At 47.1% G+C, this 23,340-nt stretch overlaps 2 protein-coding genes across 2 annotated transcripts in view; one reads left to right on the forward strand and one right to left on the reverse strand.

The window, feature by feature from the left end:
- SRD5A1 (steroid 5 alpha-reductase 1) overlaps positions 1–16,343 on the reverse strand; it is a 38,074-nt gene extending 21,731 nt beyond the window's left edge. The window contains exon 1 of the mRNA XM_019982880.2: positions 15,990–16,343. Coding sequence (XP_019838439.1) covers positions 15,990–16,276 — 287 coding nt within the window. The 5' untranslated portion in view covers positions 16,277–16,343. The remainder of the gene's footprint in view (positions 1–15,989) is intronic.
- A 597-nt stretch (positions 16,344–16,940) lies between these two features.
- Positions 16,941–23,340, forward strand: part of NSUN2 (NOP2/Sun RNA methyltransferase 2) — a 33,684-nt gene continuing 27,284 nt past the window's right edge. Inside the window, exons 1-3 of the mRNA XM_070774875.1 lie at positions 16,941–17,117; positions 17,205–17,362; positions 18,682–18,786. Coding sequence (XP_070630976.1) covers positions 17,022–17,117; positions 17,205–17,362; positions 18,682–18,786 — 359 coding nt within the window. The 5' untranslated portion in view covers positions 16,941–17,021. The remainder of the gene's footprint in view (positions 17,118–17,204; positions 17,363–18,681; positions 18,787–23,340) is intronic.

Raw genomic sequence — 23,340 nt, forward strand, 5'->3', positions numbered from 1 at the left:
CTTTTGTTTCCTTAAATTCTTCCGCACTTTATATAAGTTTTCCACAAGGAGCATGTGTCTCAACCACAGGTTCTTCTGCACACAATACGTACACATGTATTTTAAGCCCTGATCCCTAATACATTCAGAAGAGACCTGATGAGTGGCAAGGAGAAATCTGATTTCTTGGAACCTGAAAGACTCGGGCAAAATCAAAGGCAGCAGTGGAGACACAGATACAGAGAACAGAATTACAGACGGGACGGGGGTGGGGGCAGGAGAGGGCGGGCTGCGTGCAGAGAGTAACGCGGATACATGTACACTGCCATGTGTAAAATACACAGCCCATGGGAACTTGCTGTGTGACTCAGGCTGGGGCTCTGTGACAACCAAGAGGGGTGGGATGAGGAGAGGTGGGAGGGAGGTTCAGGGAGGAGGGGACATACGCTACCCACGGCTGATTCATGCTGATGTTTGGTGGGAACCAACACAATATTGAAACCAACAGCTCATATAAAGAAGGCTGAGCGCCGAAGAATCGATGCTTCTGGACTGTGGTGCTGGAGAAGACTCTTGAGAGCCCCTTAAACTGCAAGGAGATCCAACCAGTCCATCCTAAAGGAGATCAGTCCTGGGTGTTCATTGGAAGGACTGATGCTGAAGCTGAAACTCCAATACTTGTGCCACCTGATGTGAAGAGCTGACTCATTGGAAAAGACCCTGATGCTGGGAAAGACTGAAGGCGGGAGGAGAAGGGGACGACAGAGGCTGGATGGCATCACCAACTCAGTTGGTGATGGCTGGATGGCATCACCAACTCAATGGACATGGGTTTGGGTAAACTCCGGGAGTCGGTGATGGATAGGGAAGTGTGGCATGCTGCAGTCCATGGGGTCGCAAGGAGTCAGACATGACTGAGCGACTGGACTGAACTGTGGCTCAGCTGGTAAAGAGTCCGCCTGCAATGTAGGAGACCTGGGTTCGATCCCTGGGTTGGGAAGATCCCCTGGAGAAGGGAAAGGCTCCAGTATTCTGGCCTGGAGAGTTCATGGGGTTGCAAAGAGTCGGATAGGACTGAATGACTTAAATTAAAAAAAGATCCTAAAAAAAGACAGAGGAGCCTGTGGGCTACAGTCCATAGGGTCACAAAGACTCAGACATGACTGAGTGACTAAGCATGTATGCAAGAACAAGGCACGTATAAAATGAGAACACAGCAGAAAACTGGAGAACGAGAAGGGCACACCAGATCCTCAGCCTTTGCCGTGTGGAAAACTTTTATGCCAAAGTACAGAGTGACTGGTTTGATCTCCTTGCAATCCAAGGGACTCTCAGGAGTCTTCTCCAATACCACAGTTCAAAAGCATCAATTCTTAAGTGCTCAGCCTTCTTTATGGTCCAACTCCCACATCCCTAAGTGACTACTGGAAAAACCATAGCTTTGACTATATGAACATTTTGTTGACCAAGTGACATCTCTGCTTTTTAATATGCTGTCTAGGTTTGTCATAGCTTTCCTTCCAAGGAGCAGGTGTCTTTTAATTTCATGGCTACAGTCCCCATCCACAGTGATTTTGGAGCCCAAGAAAAAATTTGTCACTGTGTCCCCCTTTTCTCCATCTATTTGCCATGAACTGATGGGACCAGATGCCATGATCTTAGTTTTTTGAACGTTGAGTTTTAAGCTAGCTTTTTCACTTTCCTCTTTCACCCATGTCAAGAGACTCTTTAGTTCCTCTTCACTTTCTGCTACTAGAAAACTCATACTATCTGTTATTAAAAGCAGCATTTCAAGAAAACTTCGAAGAAGCCGAATCCAGTCTTGGCCCAGACTGCTTCCCTGGTGGCTCAGAGGTTAAAGCGTCTGCCTGCAATGCGGAAGACCTGGGTTCGATCCCTGGGTCAGAAAGATCCCCTGGAGAAGGAAATGGCAACCCACTCCAGTATTCTTGCCTGGAGAATCTCATGGACGGAGGAGCCTGGTGGGCTACAGTCCACGGGGTTGCAAAGAGTTGGACACAACTGAGCGACTTCACTTTCGCTTTTCACAGAGTGACCGACAGCACAGTATTCTTTGTGTTTGCAGCCTCACCTTGAAAGGGCAAAATCCTTGTTTAAGTATGTAGCTTTATTGCAGTTTAATCACTGTAATCACTAAATTCCTTTCTTTTTACAGAAGGAAGGATAAGCAAAACGAACTGATCCAAATCTAGAAGTGTTGTAGATTACAGTGATATCAGATTGTTGAGAAAGAAGTGAAGCCAGTAATTATTAAAATTAACAACAATTCTCATTTAAACATTTGAAAATGGTTAGATCTGCCATTTCCTAGTAAGTAGATAAGTAGATGCATGCTCAGTCATGTCTGACTTTATGGCCCGTGGACCGTAGCCCAGCAGGCTCCTCTCTTCCTGGGATCCTCCAGGCAAGAATACTGGAGTGGGTTGCCATCTACTCCTCCAGGGTATCTTCCTGACCCAGGAATTGAACCTGCGTCTCCAGTGTTGCAGGCGGATTTCCCGTCACTGAGCCACGGAGGAAGCCCACCATTACCTAAGGTACTGCCAGATCACCCAAGTTGGCTACTTAAGTGTTCCTCAAACTTGGGTTAGTTACCTTATAAGCTGCCCTGGGAGATGATGTCCAATTGCTTCTATTTCGAGGGTCAAATCATTTGCTGAATGATTGTGTTATTTTTTATAGCAAGAAAACTGAACAAGAGTCTTCTCCAACACCACAGTTCAAAAGCATCAATTCTTCTGTGCTCAGCTTCCTTTACAGTCCAACTCTCACATCCATATACGACTACTGGAAAAACCATAGCTTTGACTAGATGGACCTTTGTTGGCAAAGTAAAGTCTCTGCTTTTTAACATGCTGTCTTGGTTGATCATAACTTTTCTTTCAAGGAGCAAGCATCTTTTAATTTCATGGCTGCAGTCATCATCTGCAGTGATTTTGGAGCCCAGAAAAATAAAGTCTCTCACTATTTCCCCATCTATTTACCATGAAGTAATGGGATCAGATGCCATAATCTTAGTTTCTGAATGTTGAGTTTTATATCAACTTTTTCACTCTCCTCTTTCACTTTCATCAAGAGGCTCTTTAGTTCCTCTTCACTTTCTGCCATAAAGGTGGTGTCATCTGTATATCTGAGGTTATTGATATTTCTCCCAGCAATCTTGATTCCAGCTTGTGCTTCATCCAGTCCAGCATTTCTCATGATGTATTTTGCATATAAGTTAAATAAGCAGGGTGACAATATACAGCCTTGATGTACTCCTTTCCCTATTTGGAATCAGTCTGTTGTTCCATGTCCAGTTCTAACTGTTGCTTCCTGACCTGTATATAGATTTCTCAGGAGGTAGGTCAGGTATCTGGTATTCCCATTGCTTTAAGAATTTTCACAGTTGGTTGTGATCCACAGAGTCAGTTGTGATCCACACTGACTGCTTTGGAGCAGTCAGTAGGGCAGTAGATGTTCTTCTGGTATTCTCTTGTTTTTTCGATGATCCAACGGATGTTGACAATTTGATCTCTGGTTCCTCTGCCTTTTCTAAATCCAGCTTGAACATCTGGAAGTTCACGGTTCATGTACTATTGAAGCCTTGCTTGGACAATTTTGAGCATTACTTTGCTAGCATGTGAGATGAGTGCAGTTGTGCAGTAGTTTGAGCATTCTTTGACATTGCCTTTGTTTAGGATTGGAATGAAAATGGACCTTTTTCAGTCCTGTGGCCACTGCTGAGTTTTCCAAATTTGCTGGCATATTGCGTGGAGCAGTTGTCACAGCATCATCTTTTAGGATTTGAAAGAGCTCAACTGGAATTCCATCACCTCCACTAGCTTTGTTTGTAGTGATGCTTCCTATGGCCCACTTGACTTTGCATTCAAGATGTCTGGCTCTAGGTGAGTGACCACCCCATCATGATTATCTGGGTCTTGAAGCTCTCTTGTATGGTTCTTCTGTGTATTCTTGCCACCTCTTCTTAATATCTTCTGCTTCTGTTAGGTCCATACCATTTCTGTCCTTCATTGTGCCCATCTTTGCATGAAATGTTCCCTTGGTATGTCTAATTTTCTTGAAGAGGTCTCTAGTCTTTCCCATTCTATTGCTTTCCTCTATTTCTTTGCATTGATCACTGAGGAAGGCTTTCTTATCTCTCCTGGCTATTCTTTGGAACTCTGCATTCAAATGGGTATATCTTTCCTTCTCTCTTTTGCCTTTTGCTTCTCTTCTTTTCATAGCTGTTTGTAAGGCCTCCTCAGACAACCATTTTGCCTTTTTGCATGTCTTTTTCTTGAGAATGGTCTTGATCACCGCCTCCTGTACAATGTCATGAACCTCTGTCCATAGTTCCTCAGGCACTCTGTCTATCAGATCTAATCCTTCGAATCTATTTGTCACTTCCACTGCATAAGGGAAAAGCTTGTACACAACAGGACCCAAGAGAAAGGAACAGTGACCTCACAAGAGACTGACCCAGACTTTGCAGGAGTCTCTGGCGGAGGTGTGGGTTGGTGGTGGCCTGCTGCAGGGTCGGGGGCACTGAGTGCAGCAGTGCATCATGGGACCTTTTGAAGGAGGTCACCACTGTCTTCATTACCTCCACCAAAGGTTGGTCAAAGAACAGGAAGGGAACACAGCCCCTCCCATCAACAGAACATGGGATTAAAGATTTACTGAGCATGGCCCTGCCCATCAGAACAAGACCCAGTTTCCCCCTCAGTCAGTCTCTCCCATCAGGGAGCTTCCATCAGCCTCTTATCCTTCTCCATCAGAGGGCAGACAGACTGAAAACCACAGCCACAGGAAGCTAACCGATCTGATCACATGGACCACAGCCTTGTCCACCTCAATGAAACTAAGCCATGCCCTCTGGGGCCACCCAAGAGGGACAGGTCATGGTGGAAGTTCTGACAAAACGTGGTCCTGTGGAGAAGGGGATGGTAAACCATGAACAGTATGAAAAGCCAAAAAGATAGGACACTGAAAGATGAACTTCCCAGGGCGGTAGGTGCCCAATATGCTGCTGGAGGTCAGTGGAGAAATAACTCCAGAAAGAATGAAGAGACAGAGCCAAAGTGAAAAACAACACCCAGTTGTGGATGTGACTGGTGATAGAAGCAAGATCCGATGCTGTAAAGAGCAACACTGCATAGGAACCTGGAACGTTAGGTCCATGAATCAAGGCAAATTGGAAGTGGTCAAACAGGAGATGGCAGGAGTGAATGTCAACATTTTAGGAATCAGCGAACTAAAATAGACTGCAATGGGTAAATTTAACTCAGATGACCATTATATCTACTACTGTGGGCAAGAATCCCTCAGAAGAAATGGAGTAGCCATCATGGTCAGCAAAAGAGTCCGAAATGCAGTACTTGGATGCAATCTCAAAAACGACAGAATGATCTCTGTTCATTTCCAAAGCAAATCATTCAATATCACAGTAATCCAAGTCTATGCCCCAACCAGTAATGCTGAAGAAATTCAAGTTAAATGGTTCTGAAGACCTACAAGACCTTCTAGAACCAACACCCAAAAAAGATGATCTTTTCATTATAAGGGACTGGAATGCAAAAGTAGGAAGTCAAGAAACACCTGGAGTAACAGGCAAATTTGGCCTTGGAGTAGAGAAGGAAGCAGGGCTAAGGCTAATAGAGTTTTGCCAAGAGAACGCACTAATCATAGCAAACACCCTCTTCCAACAACACAAGAGAAGACTCTACACACGGACATCACCAAATGGCCAATGCTGGAATCGGACTGACTATATTCTTTGCAGCCAAAGATGGAAAAGCTCTATACAGTCAGCAAAAACAACACCGGGAGCTGACTGTGGCTCAGATCATGAACTCCTTATTGCCAAATTCAGACTTAAATTGAAGAAAGTAGGGAAAACCACTAGACCATTCAGGTATGACCTAATTCAAATCCCTTATGATTGTACAGTGGAAGCTGAGCCACAAGGGAAGCCCAAGAATACTGCAGTGGGTAGCCTATCCCTTCTCCAGCAGTTCTTCCCAATCCAGGAATCAAACCCAGGTCTCCTGCATTGCAAGCAAAGCTATCAGAGAAGTTCATGGGATTATCCAGGTAAGAATCCTAGAACTGGTTGTCATTTCCTTCTCCAAGGGACCTTCTGGACTCAGGGATCAAACCCTTGTTTCCTACGTTGGCAGGCGAGTTCTTTACCACTAGTGCCATCTGGGAAGCCCCTTGTGTGTTGAGTGTTGGCTGCTCAGTGTCCGACTCTGCGACCCTATGGACTGTAGCTAACCAGGCTCCTCTGTCCATGGGATTTCCAAGGCCAGAATACTGGAGTGGGTTGCCATTTCCTTTTCCAGCGGATCTTCCCAACCCAGGGATTGAACCCAGGTCTTCTGCGTTGCAAGTGGATTCTTAACCGTCTCAGCCACCAGGGAATCCCTGGAATTCCCTTATGACACATTTAAAAGAGAGGCTGACCAAGGCTTTCCCCAGGCCACTGATGGATTCCAGCAGGAGGGAAGCTGAACCTCAAGCAGGTGACATGCTTTGAGGTGCTACCATGAGGGATGACAACAGAACCACGATCCCACCGGGTCACAGACCTGGCTGAGCACATGCCTTGCAGTGGGTGTTTGAGAGTCCACACTCTGGGACTTGGGGGTGGGGTGGGGAGTGTTTGGCCCCCTTCCTCTGTGGCCTCAGGGTAAAGGTGGTAACTGGGGGCCCCAGTGGCAAATAAACAGCTTTGCGCTCCAGTGGGACTTGGGTTTGTGACTACCGTTACATGGAAGGGCTGATGAAGAAATGATGCAGTGAGTCGCTCACTGACTGCCCAGTGGGAATCAGTGACACAGGCGCCCTGGGTTCGGGTCACACTGAGTCCCTGCTTGGATTGACAGAAAGCAGAACACGAGCTGAGACAGGGTTGAGGGCACCACCCCAGGACCCCGGCGTGGAGAGGCTCTGAGCAGACCTGATAACCGAAAGTTGCTCATTTCCAGCACACATGTGCCTGGGGTGAGCAGGTGAAAGGTCACACTCTGCATACAAACAAAACCCAAGGTGATGTGACAAGGTGTGGACAGTGCCCTCTGGACTCAGAGGCCTGAGATCAACAGCTGACCTCCGCGCTGACCCTATGCAAGGGCCACTGGCACAATGACGCGGTTTGCCATGGATAAAAAAAAATGCCTACAAACATCCTTGTCCATCCCCAGGGTCAGGGCCTTGGTGTGCTCTGTCTGACAGCTGTCCCTGCCTCGTTCCTAGGCAGGCCTGCCCCGCCGTCCCCGGCTGTCCTCCACAGAGGTCCTGTTGATCCTGTTGATTCTGCCTTTGTACTCAGCAAAAGTACAAGAGTTTCTCTCATCCTCACCCATGTCTTCAGAGAACGTCTTGCCTCCATCTACAAGCCCACCAATGAGCAGGGAGTCAGTGGATCCTCGGACAAGGTGTGCTAAAGGAAGATTATAAAAACATGCAGGCAGACACCCCTTCCCACAGACCACGGGAAGCCCCTCCACCTGGCTCTGGTTCTTCATGATGCTAATGCTCCCTTAGGGCAGGGTCAGCCCACAACCCAGCCCAGGGCCTCGGCAGACGACCACCAAGCTACTCGGGCTTGCATCTCCCAAGCACGTGTCCCAAGTCCCGTGGTTTGTGTTTCTCCCACCACCATCTGACTCAGGTTGGGATTCACACATCCCTTCTTACTCAGTCTGGGCTGGCTGGCAGAGCCCCAACAAAGCAGGGGCAACAGACGTCTCCCGACTGGCGGGATGCTTTGGGACGAGCTCTCAGTCCATCGTGCACTCCTGTTCTTGTCCGCTTCCTTCCGTAATTAACAGCTTGGGGCTGATCAAACGGAGGCCCCCACTTCCCCAGAGGCACAATCCCTGCTGGGATCAATCGGCCCTTATTATCAGGGCCAAGCTGAGCATACCTGGTCTAAAGTTTGGCTATAAAACTATGATTATAGAAAAACACAATTTCTGACAATGTGCTCACAATATTCTTTAGACTCCAGAGAAAGCTTGATGAACAAAGTTATCTAAGAATTCTTGCTAAGAGGAAATAATTCCTCCCATACCTTTAGACCAGAGCTCTCTGGATCACTTATCTAGACCATCTCTAATTCCTGAAACCAAAAGAAAAAAAGGGGAACAAAGCCTTTTCAAATCTTACTCCAACCATTTTTACAATTAGTGTGTTTTGTATCGTGATATCTGATTCATAACTAAGTTTGGAAAACATGACTTTGTTTTCCATTTATTTGGATAAATGTAGGTCTCAGTGTGCATCTTTGTATTTTGGATAATATTGCTGATTGCTGAGATCAGTGTGTAAATGACGTTTAATATTATTGGCTTTGAAAAAAAAAAGGGGGCATGTACAATTCAAATAATTCTACCACAAGAGAAATTAACCTAAATGAATTTCAGGTTCATGTGAACTTGGAAATATTCAGCATTAAATAACTGATATTAATGTTTGTTTGTTGATCTAAATAATGTAGACATGTGTAAGAGTAATTAGCATTAAGCAGCATATTTTCGTTTTACCTAGGTTTAACAAAAGTTAAATATTATTATATGTGTTACAAGTTTGTCAGCAAGGAAATTCTCTCAAGTCAAAAAACTTCTTCAAAATGCAAATGAGATATGAACCTTTAGATAGACTCAAGAATAATTATGCTTTAGGAATGTCTGTCTAAAATAGTCTCTGCAGACTGGGGTAACTTGAACTTCTAACGATTGTACTTAACTGAGTGTTGGAAGTCTATTGAATAGCTAAGTCATTTTCCAAATAAAATACGATTTTGAAACATTTATTACTAGATAGCATATTGAAAAGCAGAGACATTACTTTGCCAACAAAGGTCCGTCTAGTCAAGGCTATGGTTTTTCCAGTGGTCATGTATGGATGTAAGAGTTGGACTGTGAAGAAAGCTGAGCACCGAAGAATTGATGCTTTTGAACTGTGGTGTTGGAGAAGACTCTTGAGAGTCCCTTGGACTGCAAGGAGATCCAACCAGTCCATTCTGAAGGAGATCAGCCCTGGGATTTCTTTGGAAGGAATGATGCTAAAGCTGAAACTCCAGTACTTTGGCCACCCCATGTGAAGAGTTGACTCATTGGAAAAGACTCTGATGCGGGGAGGGATTGGGGGCAGGAGGAGAAGGGGACGACAGAGGATGAGATGGCTGGATGGCATCACTGACTCCATGGACGTGAGTCTCAGTGAACTCCGGGAGTTAGTGATGGACAGGGAGGCCTGGCGTGCTGCGATTCATGGGGTCGCAAAGAGTCAGACACAACTGAGCGACTGATGATCTGACTAGGCAAAATCTGTGATAAGCCTTTGGCAAAGTATCTGCCTGCGATGCCGGGGATGCGGGTTTAATCCCTGCGTTGAGAAGATCTCCTGGAGAAGGAAATAGCAACCCACTCCAGTATTCTTGCCTGGAAAATCCCATGGATGGTGGAACCTGGTAGGCTATAGTCCATGGGGTCGCAGAGAGTCAGACACAACTGAGCAACTTCTTTTTTCTTCTTCCTAGCCCTGAAAGGTTTTATTTTAAAAGTTCAATCTGAGACTCCATAAAAGTCTCAGCAAAGCAAAAAAGTCTATGATCAATTACGGTTATATAAGTCATCAGGCCAAGTTTATTGAGACCAGACCTATATGACAAACAGGTGTTAATTTGGTAAAAATGATGGTGATTTTAGGGAGAAAGAGATGTTCCAATGAATGTTAAATCCCAGCTTGTTAATGGAGGTCTGTTTCTACTCAGACTTACTTTCTGGATAGTTCTTTGTTGTTAGGGTATATTAATGTAAAATTTAATTGAATTATTAAAGGACACTCTAGGTTTGTTTCTGAAGCTTATCTTAGTAATCTGTCTTTGGATAAAGATCAGATGCCTCATGCATGACCTGCAACCAAGATTGGAAGAAGACATAGTTTAAGGAACTTTCTCCAACCTGGATGGAAGGACCTTTCTATCACGTACTCTAAACTAGCTCATGCCCAGTGAAACCAAAGGGAAATTGACTCTTGGGTTAACTCCCACTTCCAAAAGCCCCTAAGCTGGACTGGTTGATAGAGATGCCTGCTGACCTCAAGTGATGTTCAAGTGAAGTCACTCAGTCGTGTCTGACTCTTTGTGATCTCATGGACTATATCCTACCAGGATCCTCTGTCCGTGGAATTTTCCAGGCAAGAGTACTGGAGTAGGTTGCCATTTCCTTCTCCAGGGGATCTTCCCGACCCAGGGATCGAACCCAGGTCTCCCACATTGCAGGCAGACACTTTACCATCTTTGCCACCAGGCAAATCCCAACTCACCTTAAAACAATGCTCAAATAGAGGAAATTACACTCCACTAGGGCAAGAAGAAGAGGACATCAGAAGTAGGCAGCTTGCCCAAGATGCTCATCTGACTTGTATGATCATTTATAACGTTTTCTTGATTCCTTGGACCTATGCCTATCAATCAAATGCTTTCTATCATGGACATGAGTCTATGCTAGTTTAAAACTCAATCCAATTGTTGGGTTGTAGCCAATTACCTGTGTCTAGTACTTCTGGGTTACTTTGGTGGATTTCTGCTCTCTAGGGCTCTGACTGGATACCCACTAGGAAATTTATTTTAGATGAATGTTCAGTCCTGTTTCATCTATTCACGATATTACTAGATGGGATCCTCTCACATGGCCATTTAATAATATCTGCTCTGATGCTAGCCACTCCAGTGTCCTTGCCTGGAGAATCCCAGGGACGGGGGAGCCTAGTGGGCTGCAGTCTCTGGGGTCACACAGAGTCGGACACAACGGAAGCAACTTAGCAGCAGCAGCAGCAGCCCCAGCAGATGCTGGCCATACACTTAAGTTTTCTCTTAGGGTCATTCAAACTCAGTCAGAGTGATGAGCTAAGTCTCTATAAAAAATTAACCTCTCATCTATTAAAAGGAAAACTCTCACAGTTATGGGTTGGATCCTTATGGTTAATACCAGGCTATGGTCATTTTAGTTTAAAAGCCCCTCTATGTTGGGAAGGGTTAAATCATACTAAAAATGATCAACCTGGTAATTTTGAAACAAGACTGGGTGCTTTATGAACTATGTCTATCATTACTGTTAGAGAGAGTGATTGGTATGGAACTCTGTGGGTTCGTCGGACTAATTTATGGCCATCACATCTACAGGGATGAATACGAAGGTGTAGCCTGGGATTCCCATGAACTTAAGGTCATACATGTTAACAAATTAGAGGTAACCCCAACGAATCTACCATTGGTATGATCCCAGTGGGTCGCCGATCTGTATCCTACTGGTATGACCGTTCAGCAGCTACTGTGTGTGTGTGTGCACGTGTGCGTGCACGCCTTCAGTGGGGCTGCTGCTGCTGCTGCTAAGTCGCTTCCATTGTGTCCGACTCTGTGAGACCCCATAGATGGCAGCCCACCAGGCTCCCCTGTCCCTGGGATTCTCCAGGCAAGAACACTGGAGTGGGCTGCCATTTCCTTCTCCAATGCGTGAAAGTGAAAAGTGAAAGTGAAGTCGCTCAGTTGTGTCCGACTCTTAGTGACCTCATGGACTGCAGCCTACCAGGCTCCTCCATCCATGGGATTTTCCAGGCAAGAGTACTGGAGTGGGGTGCCATTGCCTTAGAGGATGTAATTGGCCATATCTAAAATCCTGAAAGATGATGCTGTGAAAGTGCTGCACTCAATATGCCAGCAAATTTGGAAAACTCAGCAGTGGCCACGGGACTGGAAAAGGTCAGTTTTCATTCCAATCCCAAAGAAAGGCAATGCCAAAGAATGCTCAAACTACCGCACAATTGCACTCATCTCACACACTAGTAAAGTAATGCTCAAAATTCTCCAACATTTGGAAGTTCACATGAACCATGAACTTCCAAATGTTCAAGCTGGTTTTAGAAAAGGCAGAAGAACCAGAGATCAAATTGCCAACATCCTCTGGATCATGGAAAAAGCAAGAGAGTTCCAGAAAAACATCTATTTCTGCTTTATTGACTATGCCAAAGCCTTTGACTGTGTGGATCACAATCAACTGTGGGAAATTCTGAAAGAGATGGGAATACCAGACCACCTGATTGCCTCTTGAGAAACCTATATGCAGGTCAGGAAGCAACAGTCAGAACTGGACATGGAACAACAGACTGGTTCCAAATAGGAAAAGGAGCACAGCAAGGCTGTATATTGTCACCCTGCTTATTTAACTTATACTCAGAGTACATCATGAGAAACGCTGGGCTGGAAGAAGCACAAGCTGGAATCAAGATTGCCGGGAGAAATATCAATAACCTCAGATATGCAGATGACACCACCCTTATGGCAGAAAGTGAAGAGGAACTCAAAAGCTTCTTGATGAAAGTGAAAGTGGAGAGTGAAAAAGTTGGCTTAAAGCTCAACATTCAGAAAACGAAGATCATGGCATTTGGTTCCATCACTTCATGGCAAATAGATGGGGAAACAGTGGAAACAGTGTCAGACTTTATGTTTTTGGGCTCCAAAATCACTGCAGATGGTGACTGCAGCCATGAAATTAAAAGACGCTTACTCCTTGGAAGGAAAGTTATGACCAACCTAGATAGCATATTCAAAAGCAGAAATATTACTTGGCCAATGAATGTCTGTCTAGTCAAGGTCATGGTTTTTCCAGTGGTCATGTATGGATGTGAGAGTTGGACTGTGAAGAAAGCTGAGAGCCGAAGAATTGATGCTTTTGAACTGTGGTGTTAAAGAAGACTCTTGAGAGTCCCTTGGACTGCAAGGAGGTCCAGCCAGTCCATCCTAAAGGACATCAGTCCTGGGTGTTCATTGGAAGGAATGATGCTGAAGCTGAAACTCCAATACTTTGGCCACCTCATGTGAAGAGTTGACTCATTGGAAAAGACCCTGATGATAGGAGGGATTGGGGGCAGGAGGAGAAGGGGACGACAGAGGATGAGATGGCTGGATGGCATCACCGACTCAATGGACATGAGTTTGAGTGAACTCCAGGAGTTGGTGATGGACAGGGAGGCCTGGAGTGCTGCGATTCATGGGATCGCAAAGAGTCGGACACAACTGAGCGACTGAACTGAACTGAACTGAAGCCTTAACAACTTTCATAAGCTTTAAATGATAGTAATCGGGCTATTAGCCTACTGAATTCTGAGATCTCTCTGATGAAAAAGGCAGTTCTACACAACTGCATGGCCCTTGACATCCTTACAGCATTTCAGGGAGGCACCTGCGCCATAATTCAAACTGAATCCTATGTTTTTATACCTGATGAATTCTCTAAAATAACACATTTGGTGAACCATATGAAAAGTCAGACTTCTGCTTTCAGTGACCCATTCCCTAGTCTTGATGATCTTTAAAAAAAAAAAAACTGGTTTGCTGCGGGAGGTTCATGGCTAAACTATTTACTTTTAATTCCACTAATGTTATTAACTATACCATTTGCATTTTGCTTCTTTCACAAGATTATTATTTCTTGTATTACCAGGTGTATGACTAAGCCTCCAATGAAAATGAGGATTAGAGTTGAAGCAGCTGATCAAATGTATAGCTCAATATACGATCAGTGATTGTAATAGTGTAACTGTAGGTATTTTCATGCAACAAGAGGGAATCCTTTCCTGGGCCATAACTAGAAGACAGGTGTCCCGACGTCTTTGACTGCTAAGATCGAGTCCGGTAATGGCACACTGAGTGGCTTATCGGCAAAAACCTTCTTCAGAACTGGGAATGAGCCTTCCCAGCAAGGCAGGACAAAATGGTTATGAAATGCCCCTCAATGTATGCCTGGATTTATGACCATAAGAGGGCCGTGTCAACTACAAATTGGCACTTACGAAGATCACTGCCATCTGCCTGCAGGGAAATTGAACCCCAGGCTGCTACAGCTGTTGACCTTCAACAACCCCTGAGGGAGTTCGAGGTGGAGTGAGGCACTCTGTGCTCCAGAGGATCTAGAGGGAAAGGTCTTTAGATAGTTGGATGTTTTTAGGAACAGATTTTATGATCTCAATCTTTGCATCTTCTCATATCTTAGAGAAAGCACTAAATCCCTTCATGGTGACATCAGATCCTCATGACTAACAAAAACCTTTTGTAACATGAGTGCTTCATGGCATTGAACTCCCCCTTCACCAAAACCTTACATATTGACTTTCCCCCACTGCCGCTTTGGAGCAGTCTCAGAGCTCTCTGAGATGCTGCCTCCCAGGTCACAGTCTTCATTTTGCCCCAAATAAAACTTAACTTGCAACTCTCAAGTTGTACATCTTTTTTTAGTCGACAGTGCTCACTGACTTAGGTCAAATGACCATTGAATAAATTAGCTGCTTGGGTAGAATGGAAGATGTTTATCTCTTCTATTTGGAAAACTTGTCATTGTTTAGTTGCTCAGTCAAGTCTGACTCTTTGCAACCAATGGACTGCCGAACACCAGGCATCCCTGTCATTCACCATCTCCTGGAGTTTGCTCAAGTTGGAAAGTTTGGAAAATTTAAATGTCCCCAAATCACACGGGCTATGTGTACAATAATATGAGCAACTGTGGGTGGCACCCTTGTGTAGAGGTTTCCTCTCTTCATGAATGAAACTATTGGCCAGATTTAGGTGCTGTGGCTCCCTGCTTTGGTACGGATTTATGGCAAACTTGGGCTTCCCTGGTGGCTCAGACGGTAAAGAATCTGCCCGCAATGCAGGAGACCTGGGTTCAGCCCCTGGGTCGGGAAGATTCCCTGGAGACGGGAATGGCTACCCACTCCAGTATTCTTGCCTGGAGAATTTATGGACAGAGGAGCCTTGCGGGCTACAGTCCATGGGGTCGCAAAGAGTCAGATGTGACTGGGAAATGCACTGATGAGTCTGTTACTGAGTTTGCTTACGGGAATTCTCTAGGACTGTCAGGTACAGAGCACTCAGAAAGACTTCGTGGAACACTGACTGCCCATTCCCAGTGTCTGCTTAAAACTTAAAAGCAGACTGGGATGCAGCTGCCCAGGGATTCAAGAGAGGCTCAGAGACACCCGCACTGACTTCTTCTACTGCTCTGTGAAGTGGGTGTCCTAAGGTGGGACCCACAACCAGAGAGATCAAGTAACCTGCCCACGCTTTCAAAGCAGTTGAGATCAGGTCCCTGATGTGTAGAGAACATCCCTTTTAACACTGGGCAGCCTTAAGAAGTCTGAATACAAATTTTCAAATTTTGATTTTAAGCTTTCGAGCAGCTATTTGGTTTAGCTATGCAAAAGTGTGAAAATGTTAGTTGCTCAGTTGTGTCCGACCCTTTGCGACCCTATGGACTGTACCCCATCAGGCTCTTCTGTCCGTGTGGATTCTCCAGGCAAGAATACTGGAGTGGGTTGCCATTCCCTCCTCCAGGGGGTCTTCCCCACCCAAGAATCGAACCCAGGTCTCCTGCAATGCAGGCAGATTCTTTACCAGATGAGCCACCAGGGAAGCCCTTAAGCTGTGCAAAAGCCAAAGCCTAAGACCTGGAGAGAGTCCGAACTTGTTACAGACCTGAAGAGTACAGACACAGCCATTGAGCCTTCTTCACAAAAACCAAACATCTGTAAGTTAGCTTAAAGACCTTAGGTGTGTTTACCGCTTATTTCTTGGAAGGCTACTTTCACAGTGCTGGAGGCACCTGCCTATATTGTAGAGGAGAAAGTCCCTGAACGTGACCCATTCAGTAATTGGAAACCAGACTAAGGTGCAAGTGATCATCTGATTGGGGGAAACAATCCTTCACCCTAAACAAAGAGTGCACACGGAACTAGAAAAGTAGCAAGAGGGCGCTGGGGGAGAGAGCAGGGGCGAAGGAGAGGGCGCCAGGACCTGGTGTACAGGTGCAGGGAGCCGGCCCGGGGTGGCAAGAGGGCGGTGCACCAAGGGCGGCGGGGGGAAGGGGGCGCATCAACCAGGGGCGGCGGGGAGAAGAGGGCGCACCAGGGGCGGCTGGGGGAAGCGCGGGGCCGCCCGCTCTTACCGTTGCGCATAGTGGACGAGGAACATGGCCAGGAGGATGCAGTTGGGCCAGCGGTTGAGGCGCTCGGCCGGCGCGCCTGCGCCCGCGCACGCGAGGAGCGGCAGGGCCAGCGAGGGCAGCTCCTGCACAGTCCAGGCGGCCCGCGCCGGCAGCCCGAAGGCAGAGCCGGACGACGCGTAGCGCCCGTAGGGCGAGCCCACCAGCTTCAGCAGCACGTAGCACACGACGCCCAGGGCGCATTCCAGGTAGGCGAGCGCGTCCAGCAGGAACCGCTCGGCCAGCTCCATGGTGGGCGACGGCAGGCGTGCTCCATGGCCCGGGTGCTGCGTTGGGCCACATATAGGGCGGCGGCGGCTGCGGGCGGGGTGGGGTGGGGGGCGGGAGGCGCGGTTACTTGAGGCCGGGATTCGCGGCCAAAGCCTGGGCCCGGATCCGCCCCGTGCGGGCGGCCCCGGAGCCACACGCCACCCGTCTCCCTAGTCCTGGGTGCGCGCCGGGGACCAGGTGGGACGCCCGGGGCGCCCGCCCGCCACGCCCACACGGCCAGAACCCCGCCCACTCCAGGTCCTCCCCGACTGTCTCACCAGTCTTGGGTGCGCGCTGCGGACCCGCCCCGCCCCGCCCCGCCCCGCCCACGCGCCTATAGCCCCGCCCACCAGGCCCCGCCCTCTAGACCCCCACTCACTCCGGGCACTCCCAGACCGTCTACCTAGTCGTGGTTGGGCGCCGGGGACGGGGCGGGACGCCCGCCCGCCCCGCCCACGCTCCTAGAGTCCTGCCCACTAAGCCCCGGCCCACTCCGGGCCCTCACCGAGCGTCGTCGCCGCGGTGCGCACGCGCGACCTCGGGCTGTCCGCATCGCTGCCTGAGCTGGCGCGGAAATCCTTGCGCTCCTGCAGGTCCCTCCCTCCCTGCAGGTCCCGGGGAGGCGCATGTGCTGACCCGCGGGGTCCTCGAGCTGCAGCCCGGAAGTGCTTGCGGCCGACGGTGGCGGGTCGAGCTGTGCGGGAGGCGTGCGCGGCCGCGTGGGCCATGGGGCGGCGGTCGCGGGGCCGGCGGCTCCAGCAGCAGCAGCAGCAGCAGCAGCGGCCCGGGAGCGCGGAGGACGGCGGAAAGCGCAATGGGGCGGTAGGACCCGGGGGAGGGCGGGCCGGGGCCCCGAGGCCTGCGGGGCGGCTTCGCGGCCCCGGGTGCCAAGTTTCTCTCACTCCTCAGGGCTGGGAAGGCGGCTACCCCGAGATCGTCAAGGAGAACAAGCTGTTCGAGCACTACTACCAGGAGCTCAAGATCGTGCCCGAGGGCGAGTGGGACCAGTTCATGGGAGCGCTCAGGGAGCCTCTCCCGGCCACTTTAAGAATTACCGGTTACAAGAGGTAAGGGGGTCGTGCCTTTCACGTTTCTCGGGGAGTTGGGGTTTAGAATGCCCCGGGTTTAAAACGGAAATGTATTTCTCCCAAGAAGCACACGTCAGCGGTGTGGATGCTAGAGCCTGGAGGCCTTGAGAGGAGGGAGCACGGGTATCCCAACGGAGTACGGGGAGGAGGACCTGGCAAGTTGGGAGGTTAGAATCAGAAACGAGTGTGCAAGATGAGAAGCATTTGACTCTTGGGGGCCCATTGACGATCCCCCACCCTTTGGAACACATGAGAACCTGTGACGTTAGTGAGTTTTAAGTGAAGCTTATGGTGTTCTCTCTCTTAATTTTTTTTTTTTTTTTTTTTTGAGTCGTGTAACTGAGCACGTGGGCTTATTGTAAGCTGCACAATGAAAAGACCAAATATGGGGGCAACAGTCTTGCAGAAAGCGAAAAGGCTTTACTACAGGATAGTCAAGCAAGGAGACAGGAGGCAGTGATCAGCTCTTTTCCCGTCAGCTGTTGAGCAGGGTATTTATCCATGGAAGTAGGGAATAAGTGGAGGAGGGGGCACTGGAATGATGGGTGGAAATTAAAGCTAAGTTTCAAGCGTCCCCTGCAGGTTCAGCTGTGCTTCATCCCTTTTTATGTGCAATTTCAGGGTGGGGAGTCTGTTACATGTTGTGGATTTTCACTTTGTGATGTCTAAAGTTTACTGTGTGTTATTTAACTTATTAAAAATGTTTATTACGAATATTTTGGCCTCGGCCCATGGCATGTGGGATTTTAGTTCTCAGACCAGGGATCAGACCTGCACTCCCTACATTGGAAAAAAATAGAATTTTAACCACTGGACCGCCAGGGACCGTCCCTGCTGTGGGCTGTATTAGTCCTTTGATGTGCCTCTACTGGGCAAAATGGCCTTTAGGACTGTTGTGGCCATATCCTGTTTCGGTGGTCTTCTTCGAAATGAGCTTAGAGATGTCATTTAATCAAGTTGTTTCTTCCTTACGAACCTTTAGTGTGTAAGTTTAAGGATATGGTTGCAGTTGTACCTTTTGAAGAGGACCTGAAAGTGAAGATGGAACTCGAGGAATGTTTAGGAGAGAAGGGATAGAATAGTATTGAATGTAGTTTTTCACCTTTTAGGGATTAAAGGACAAGGATTGTTTAAGCTTTGAAAGAATACAGTAAAATGGTAGTAATGAAAGAATGTCTTCACTTGGCACACAAGGATGGCTTTTATTACAAAACACAATCTTGGGTTTATAAAGAGATAAGGTGTATTGAATTAGCTTTCCAGATTGATTTGAAACTTTAAAAAAATTTTTTTGATAGCCATGCAAAAGAGATTCTCCATTGCTTAAAGAACAAGTATTTCAAGGAACTGGAGGACCTGGAGGTGGATGGGCAGAAAGTTGAAGTTCCACAGCCCTTGAGTTGGTAGGTATAACACGGCTTCATTCTGTTGGATATGTCTCTAGGATTTTAATCTTTGTCGCTTGAATTTATTTCTTGGTAACCCGTTTGATTTTGGCACGAAGGAACCTAAATGTGCTTTTGAGACATTTTCCTGTTCTTACTCCCAGTGCTTTTTCCGCTGTTGCTTCACACGCGTGCAGGCTTTCCTTTGTGACTTGCAGCGCTGTGTGTTGGAGTCTTGATTTCCGTCGGTTTTTCCAAGTCAGTCCAGCTTCTCTTCTTCCTCGATGTTACCATTTCCACCATTTCTACCTAAACCCCTTGTCTTCATGTCAGAACTGTTGCAGACTTAATGTTTTTTTGCAGGGCCCAGGCATAAGACCAGGTAAGAGTCAGAGGCTGGGACACACATGGAGTGTAGCTAGCATTTCATTTTGCTAATTGCTTGGTTTATTGCATACGAACACACTGCACAACAGAAGTTAGTCACGCAGAGAAGGAAAGGAAAGGGGGTGATGGAGGAGGCGACTCGGCATGAGTGTCGGTCCCCTGCCTGCAGGTGGGCCTTGGGACAAGTGTGAGCTGGAAGTCCCCGTCTGCTCTGACAGCGCCTCCAGTGGCGTCTGTCTGTGAAACAGTTCCTCCATCTTGCAGCATCAGGTCCTTTGACAGTGAACCTTCAAGCCCCCGTCTCAGTGTTTTAAAGCGTCCCGACAGTGGATGTCTGAACAGTGATAATCTGAGACCTCCTCTCTATCAGTCGCCCCTTCTGTTCCCACGGTGTCTTTCTGAGACGTTACCAAACGGCGGATGTTTCCAAACAGTCCTCATGGAGGTTCACATTGGCCCCTGCGCCTCCGTTTCAAACTCCTCGACATCACCCAAAGTCACAAGATCACCCAAAATCCCACAAGATGAGTGGGATTCCCATGACTATTAATCACACCATAGCTCCTCGCCCAGCAAAGACTCAGCAGGGGCTGCATCAGCTGTCCTGTCTGTCTCTGTCTCCAGGGCCCATGCTCACCCTCCTTTTATCCTCGCTGTCCTGTCAGTGTCTCGTGGCTCATTTGTGTGTCTTGATCCAGTTTAGGCGTGTGAAAGCAGTCCCGTCTGTCTCGTGAATGGCCCAGAGAGTCAGGCACAAACCGTGGTCGTGCCAAGGCCGGGGCCATCAGTTCAGCTCAGCTCAGCCCAGTCGCGTCTGACTCTTTGTGACCCCATGGACTGCAGCACGCCAGGCTTCCCTGTCCATCACCAACTCCTGGAGTTTACTCAAACTGGTGTCCATTGAGTCAAGAGATGCCATCCAACCATCTCATCTTCTGTCGCCCCCTTCTCCCGCCTTCAGTCTTTCCCAGCATCAGGGTCTTTTCCAGTGAGTCCATTCTTTGCATCAGGTGGCCAGAGGATTGGAGTTTCAGCGTCAGCATCAGTCCTTCCAATGACCATTCAGGACTGATTTCTTTGAGGATGGACTGGTTGGATCTGCGTGCAGTCCAAGGGACTGTGAGTAGTCTCACAGCCTGGGCTGTGGAAGTCAAGAAGTTGTTAACAGTTGCACATTGCAGATTATCAACTTTAAGGTACTGAGAATTCTTACAAAAGGACAACAGCACATTTGAAATGATTACCATAAAAAGGTGAATTTAACCATCATTGTCTGGCAGTTTGTTGTTCAGTCGCATCTGACTCTGTGACCCCATGAACTATGTCACACCAGGCTTCCCTGTTCTTCGCCATCTCCTGGAATTTGCTCAGATACTTGTCCATTGAGCTAGTGATACTATTTGAAAGCATTGGTTCTTTGGACCCCAGCCTTCTTTATGGTCCAACTCTCAGATCCATACTGACTACTGGAAAAACCATAGCTTTGACTAGATGGACCTTTGTTGGCAAAGTGATGTCTCTGCTTTTAATACACTGTCCAGGTTTGTCATAGCTTTTCTTCCAAGGAGCAGGTGTCTTTGAATTTCATGCTTGCAGTCACTGTCTGCAGTGATTTTGGAGACCAGGAAAATAAAGTCTGTCACTGTTTCCACATTTTCCCCTTCTGTTTGCCACGGAGTGATGGGACTGGGTGTCATGATCTTTGTTTTTTGAATGTTGAGTTTTAAGCCGGCTTTTTCACTCTCCTTTGACCCTCATCAAGGCACTCTAGTTCCTCTTCACTTTCTGCTTGAGAAGATGAATTTAAGCAGCGTTTCTTGACAGCTTTTGAAGTTTTGACTGTTCAAGTGTTTGATGTATCTTTTCTTTTTGGCCAACCTTTGTTCATCACAAGCCAAATTGAGGTTTTCATTGTTCCTGGTCCGTGCGTTTGCTTGCTTTTCATTCTTTTGTTGGCCATTTGGATGTTCAGTGTCCATATCACAGATGTGCACAGAATCCACGGTGGAATGAGAACTGAGTGGCCAGATGCTTAAATCAGATCAAAACCAAATGTTACCATTTCAGAGCGCATTTCTGGTATACAGGAATAATACACCAAAAAATTCCATGATGGCTTTTTTGTTAAACAGTTTTAATCAGAGTCTAGAAGCTTGACTGTTAGAGAACAGGAAAAGGTCGCTGAGGCCAGCAGGTAAGGAAGGTGTCTCCCCTGCTGTGTCTGCAGCGTCAGCGAGCGCGGCGGCCGTCACGTGACGCGTGGGCCCCCCTCTCAGTCACTGGGGTGTGCACTCGGCTCTTGGCCTGTGCCATGATGTGGAGATTTGGGGGATGGCCCCGGTGCTCGAAGTTGGTGTGTTTGATGTTTTCAAAAGCAGGTTTAGGATTGTCTTTGCACATTTCTATGCATAATCTTTGCTGCTTTTGCTGCCTCACACAGTCACCTGGAAACGTTTATTCCTTCCACCCTGTGTCCAGAAGTTCAGCTTTTCAGATGCGGCTGCCTCTGCGGGTTCTCTGCCTCTGGGCAGAAAGAGGAGCTGGTGAGCCGGTCCCCTGGGGAAGGGGTGTCTCTCTGGGCTGTCCTGGTGGTTTTCTTCCACTGTCCCAACCCATACGGAATTAGTCTATTTTTACTGTTTTCTGCAAACTACAGTGGGCCTTTGGTTTACTTGGCCCATTGAATGTTTAATGGCTGTTTTTCACTCTTGATTCTTGAACTTTGGATCTCAGGGCAGGACCAGTCAATTCCAGACCTCTTGGAAAGGCCCTGCAGGTATTCTGTGGGTGAAGAATGCAAGGAGTCACCCCAGTAACAGCCGGGCCTTCTCTTCACAATACTGTTTCATCTAGTTTTCTGAACATAGATGAAGGGTCTGAGCAACATGTAAGATGCGAGTTCCTAATACTCACCCTTTTTTCGTTATCAGTGACAACTGTGAGACAGTTTTATTCTATAAACATTAAATCAAATTCACTGGTCAGGTGTGGGATACCCATAAATCAGTAAATAAAGCAGAAACATAAAATACTTTCTGGTGGTTCTTTATATTGTGGAAATTGCAGAAATAGATCTTAATAGTCTTTTAACCTTTTGAGACATAGTGGGATGTAATGTAGGAGAAGTATTTTGGGGGACCAGGTTTTCTAGAAGGAATGTCATATATAGGACTTACAGCGTGTGCAGATTTCATTTTTTTTCTTACCTTGCATAGACTGGGAATTGCAAGGGGTTAAAGCGTTTTTTATAAGGCCTTGTTTTGACAGTGAGTTGTTGCAAATGCACCTTATTGTCATTCTGTTTATGTTCTTTTCATTGAGTTGATGATGATTATCCTAGAGGTGATATATGGAGAGAGACTTTTGAACTCAGTCTGTCTGTGTAGTTAACTCTTTGAAAGTTAAATAATTTTCTCATAAGATGAAAAGCTTTCGTAATTATAACTTAACAGTCAGATTTTATTCTTGTAATAACAAGTTTACATTTTTAACTAGTAGAAACTTAACCAATAAAGCACATAAACAAATATTCCCCTCAAGTTATACCTAGAGTCTGCTCTCTATTCAGATCAGTAGCTCAGTCGTGTCCGACTCTTTGCGACCCCATGAATCGCAGCACGCCAGGCCTCCCTGTCCATCACCAGCTCCCGGAGTTCACACAGACTCATGTCCATCGAGTCAGTGATGCCATCCAGCCATCTCATCCTCTGTCGTCCCCTTATCCTCCTGCCCCCAATCCCTCCCAGCATCAGAGTCTTGTCCAATGAGTCAACTCTTCACATGAGGTGGCCAAAGTACTGGAGTTTCAGCTTTAGCATCATTCCTTCCAAAGAAATCCCAGGGCTGAACTCCTTTAGAATGGACTGGTTGGATCTCCTTGCAGTCCAAAGGACTCTCAAGAGTGTTCTGCAACACCACAGCTCAAAAGCATCAATTCTTCGGCTCTCAGCCTTCTTCACAGTCTAACTCTCACATCCATACATGACCACAGGAAAAACCATAGCCTTGACTAGACGAACCTTTGTTGGCAAAGTAATGTCTCTGCTTTTGAGTATGCTGTCTAGGTTGGTCATAACTTTCCTTCCAAGGAGTAAGCGTCTTTTAATTTCATGGCTGCAGTCACCATCTGTAGTGATTTTGGAGCCCAGAAAAATAAAGTCTGACACTGTTTCCACTCTTTCCCCA

Source organism: Bos indicus, chromosome 20 (assembly GCF_029378745.1).
Source record: "Bos indicus isolate NIAB-ARS_2022 breed Sahiwal x Tharparkar chromosome 20, NIAB-ARS_B.indTharparkar_mat_pri_1.0, whole genome shotgun sequence".
In the NCBI taxonomy this organism is placed as follows: Eukaryota; Metazoa; Chordata; class Mammalia; order Artiodactyla; family Bovidae; genus Bos; species Bos indicus.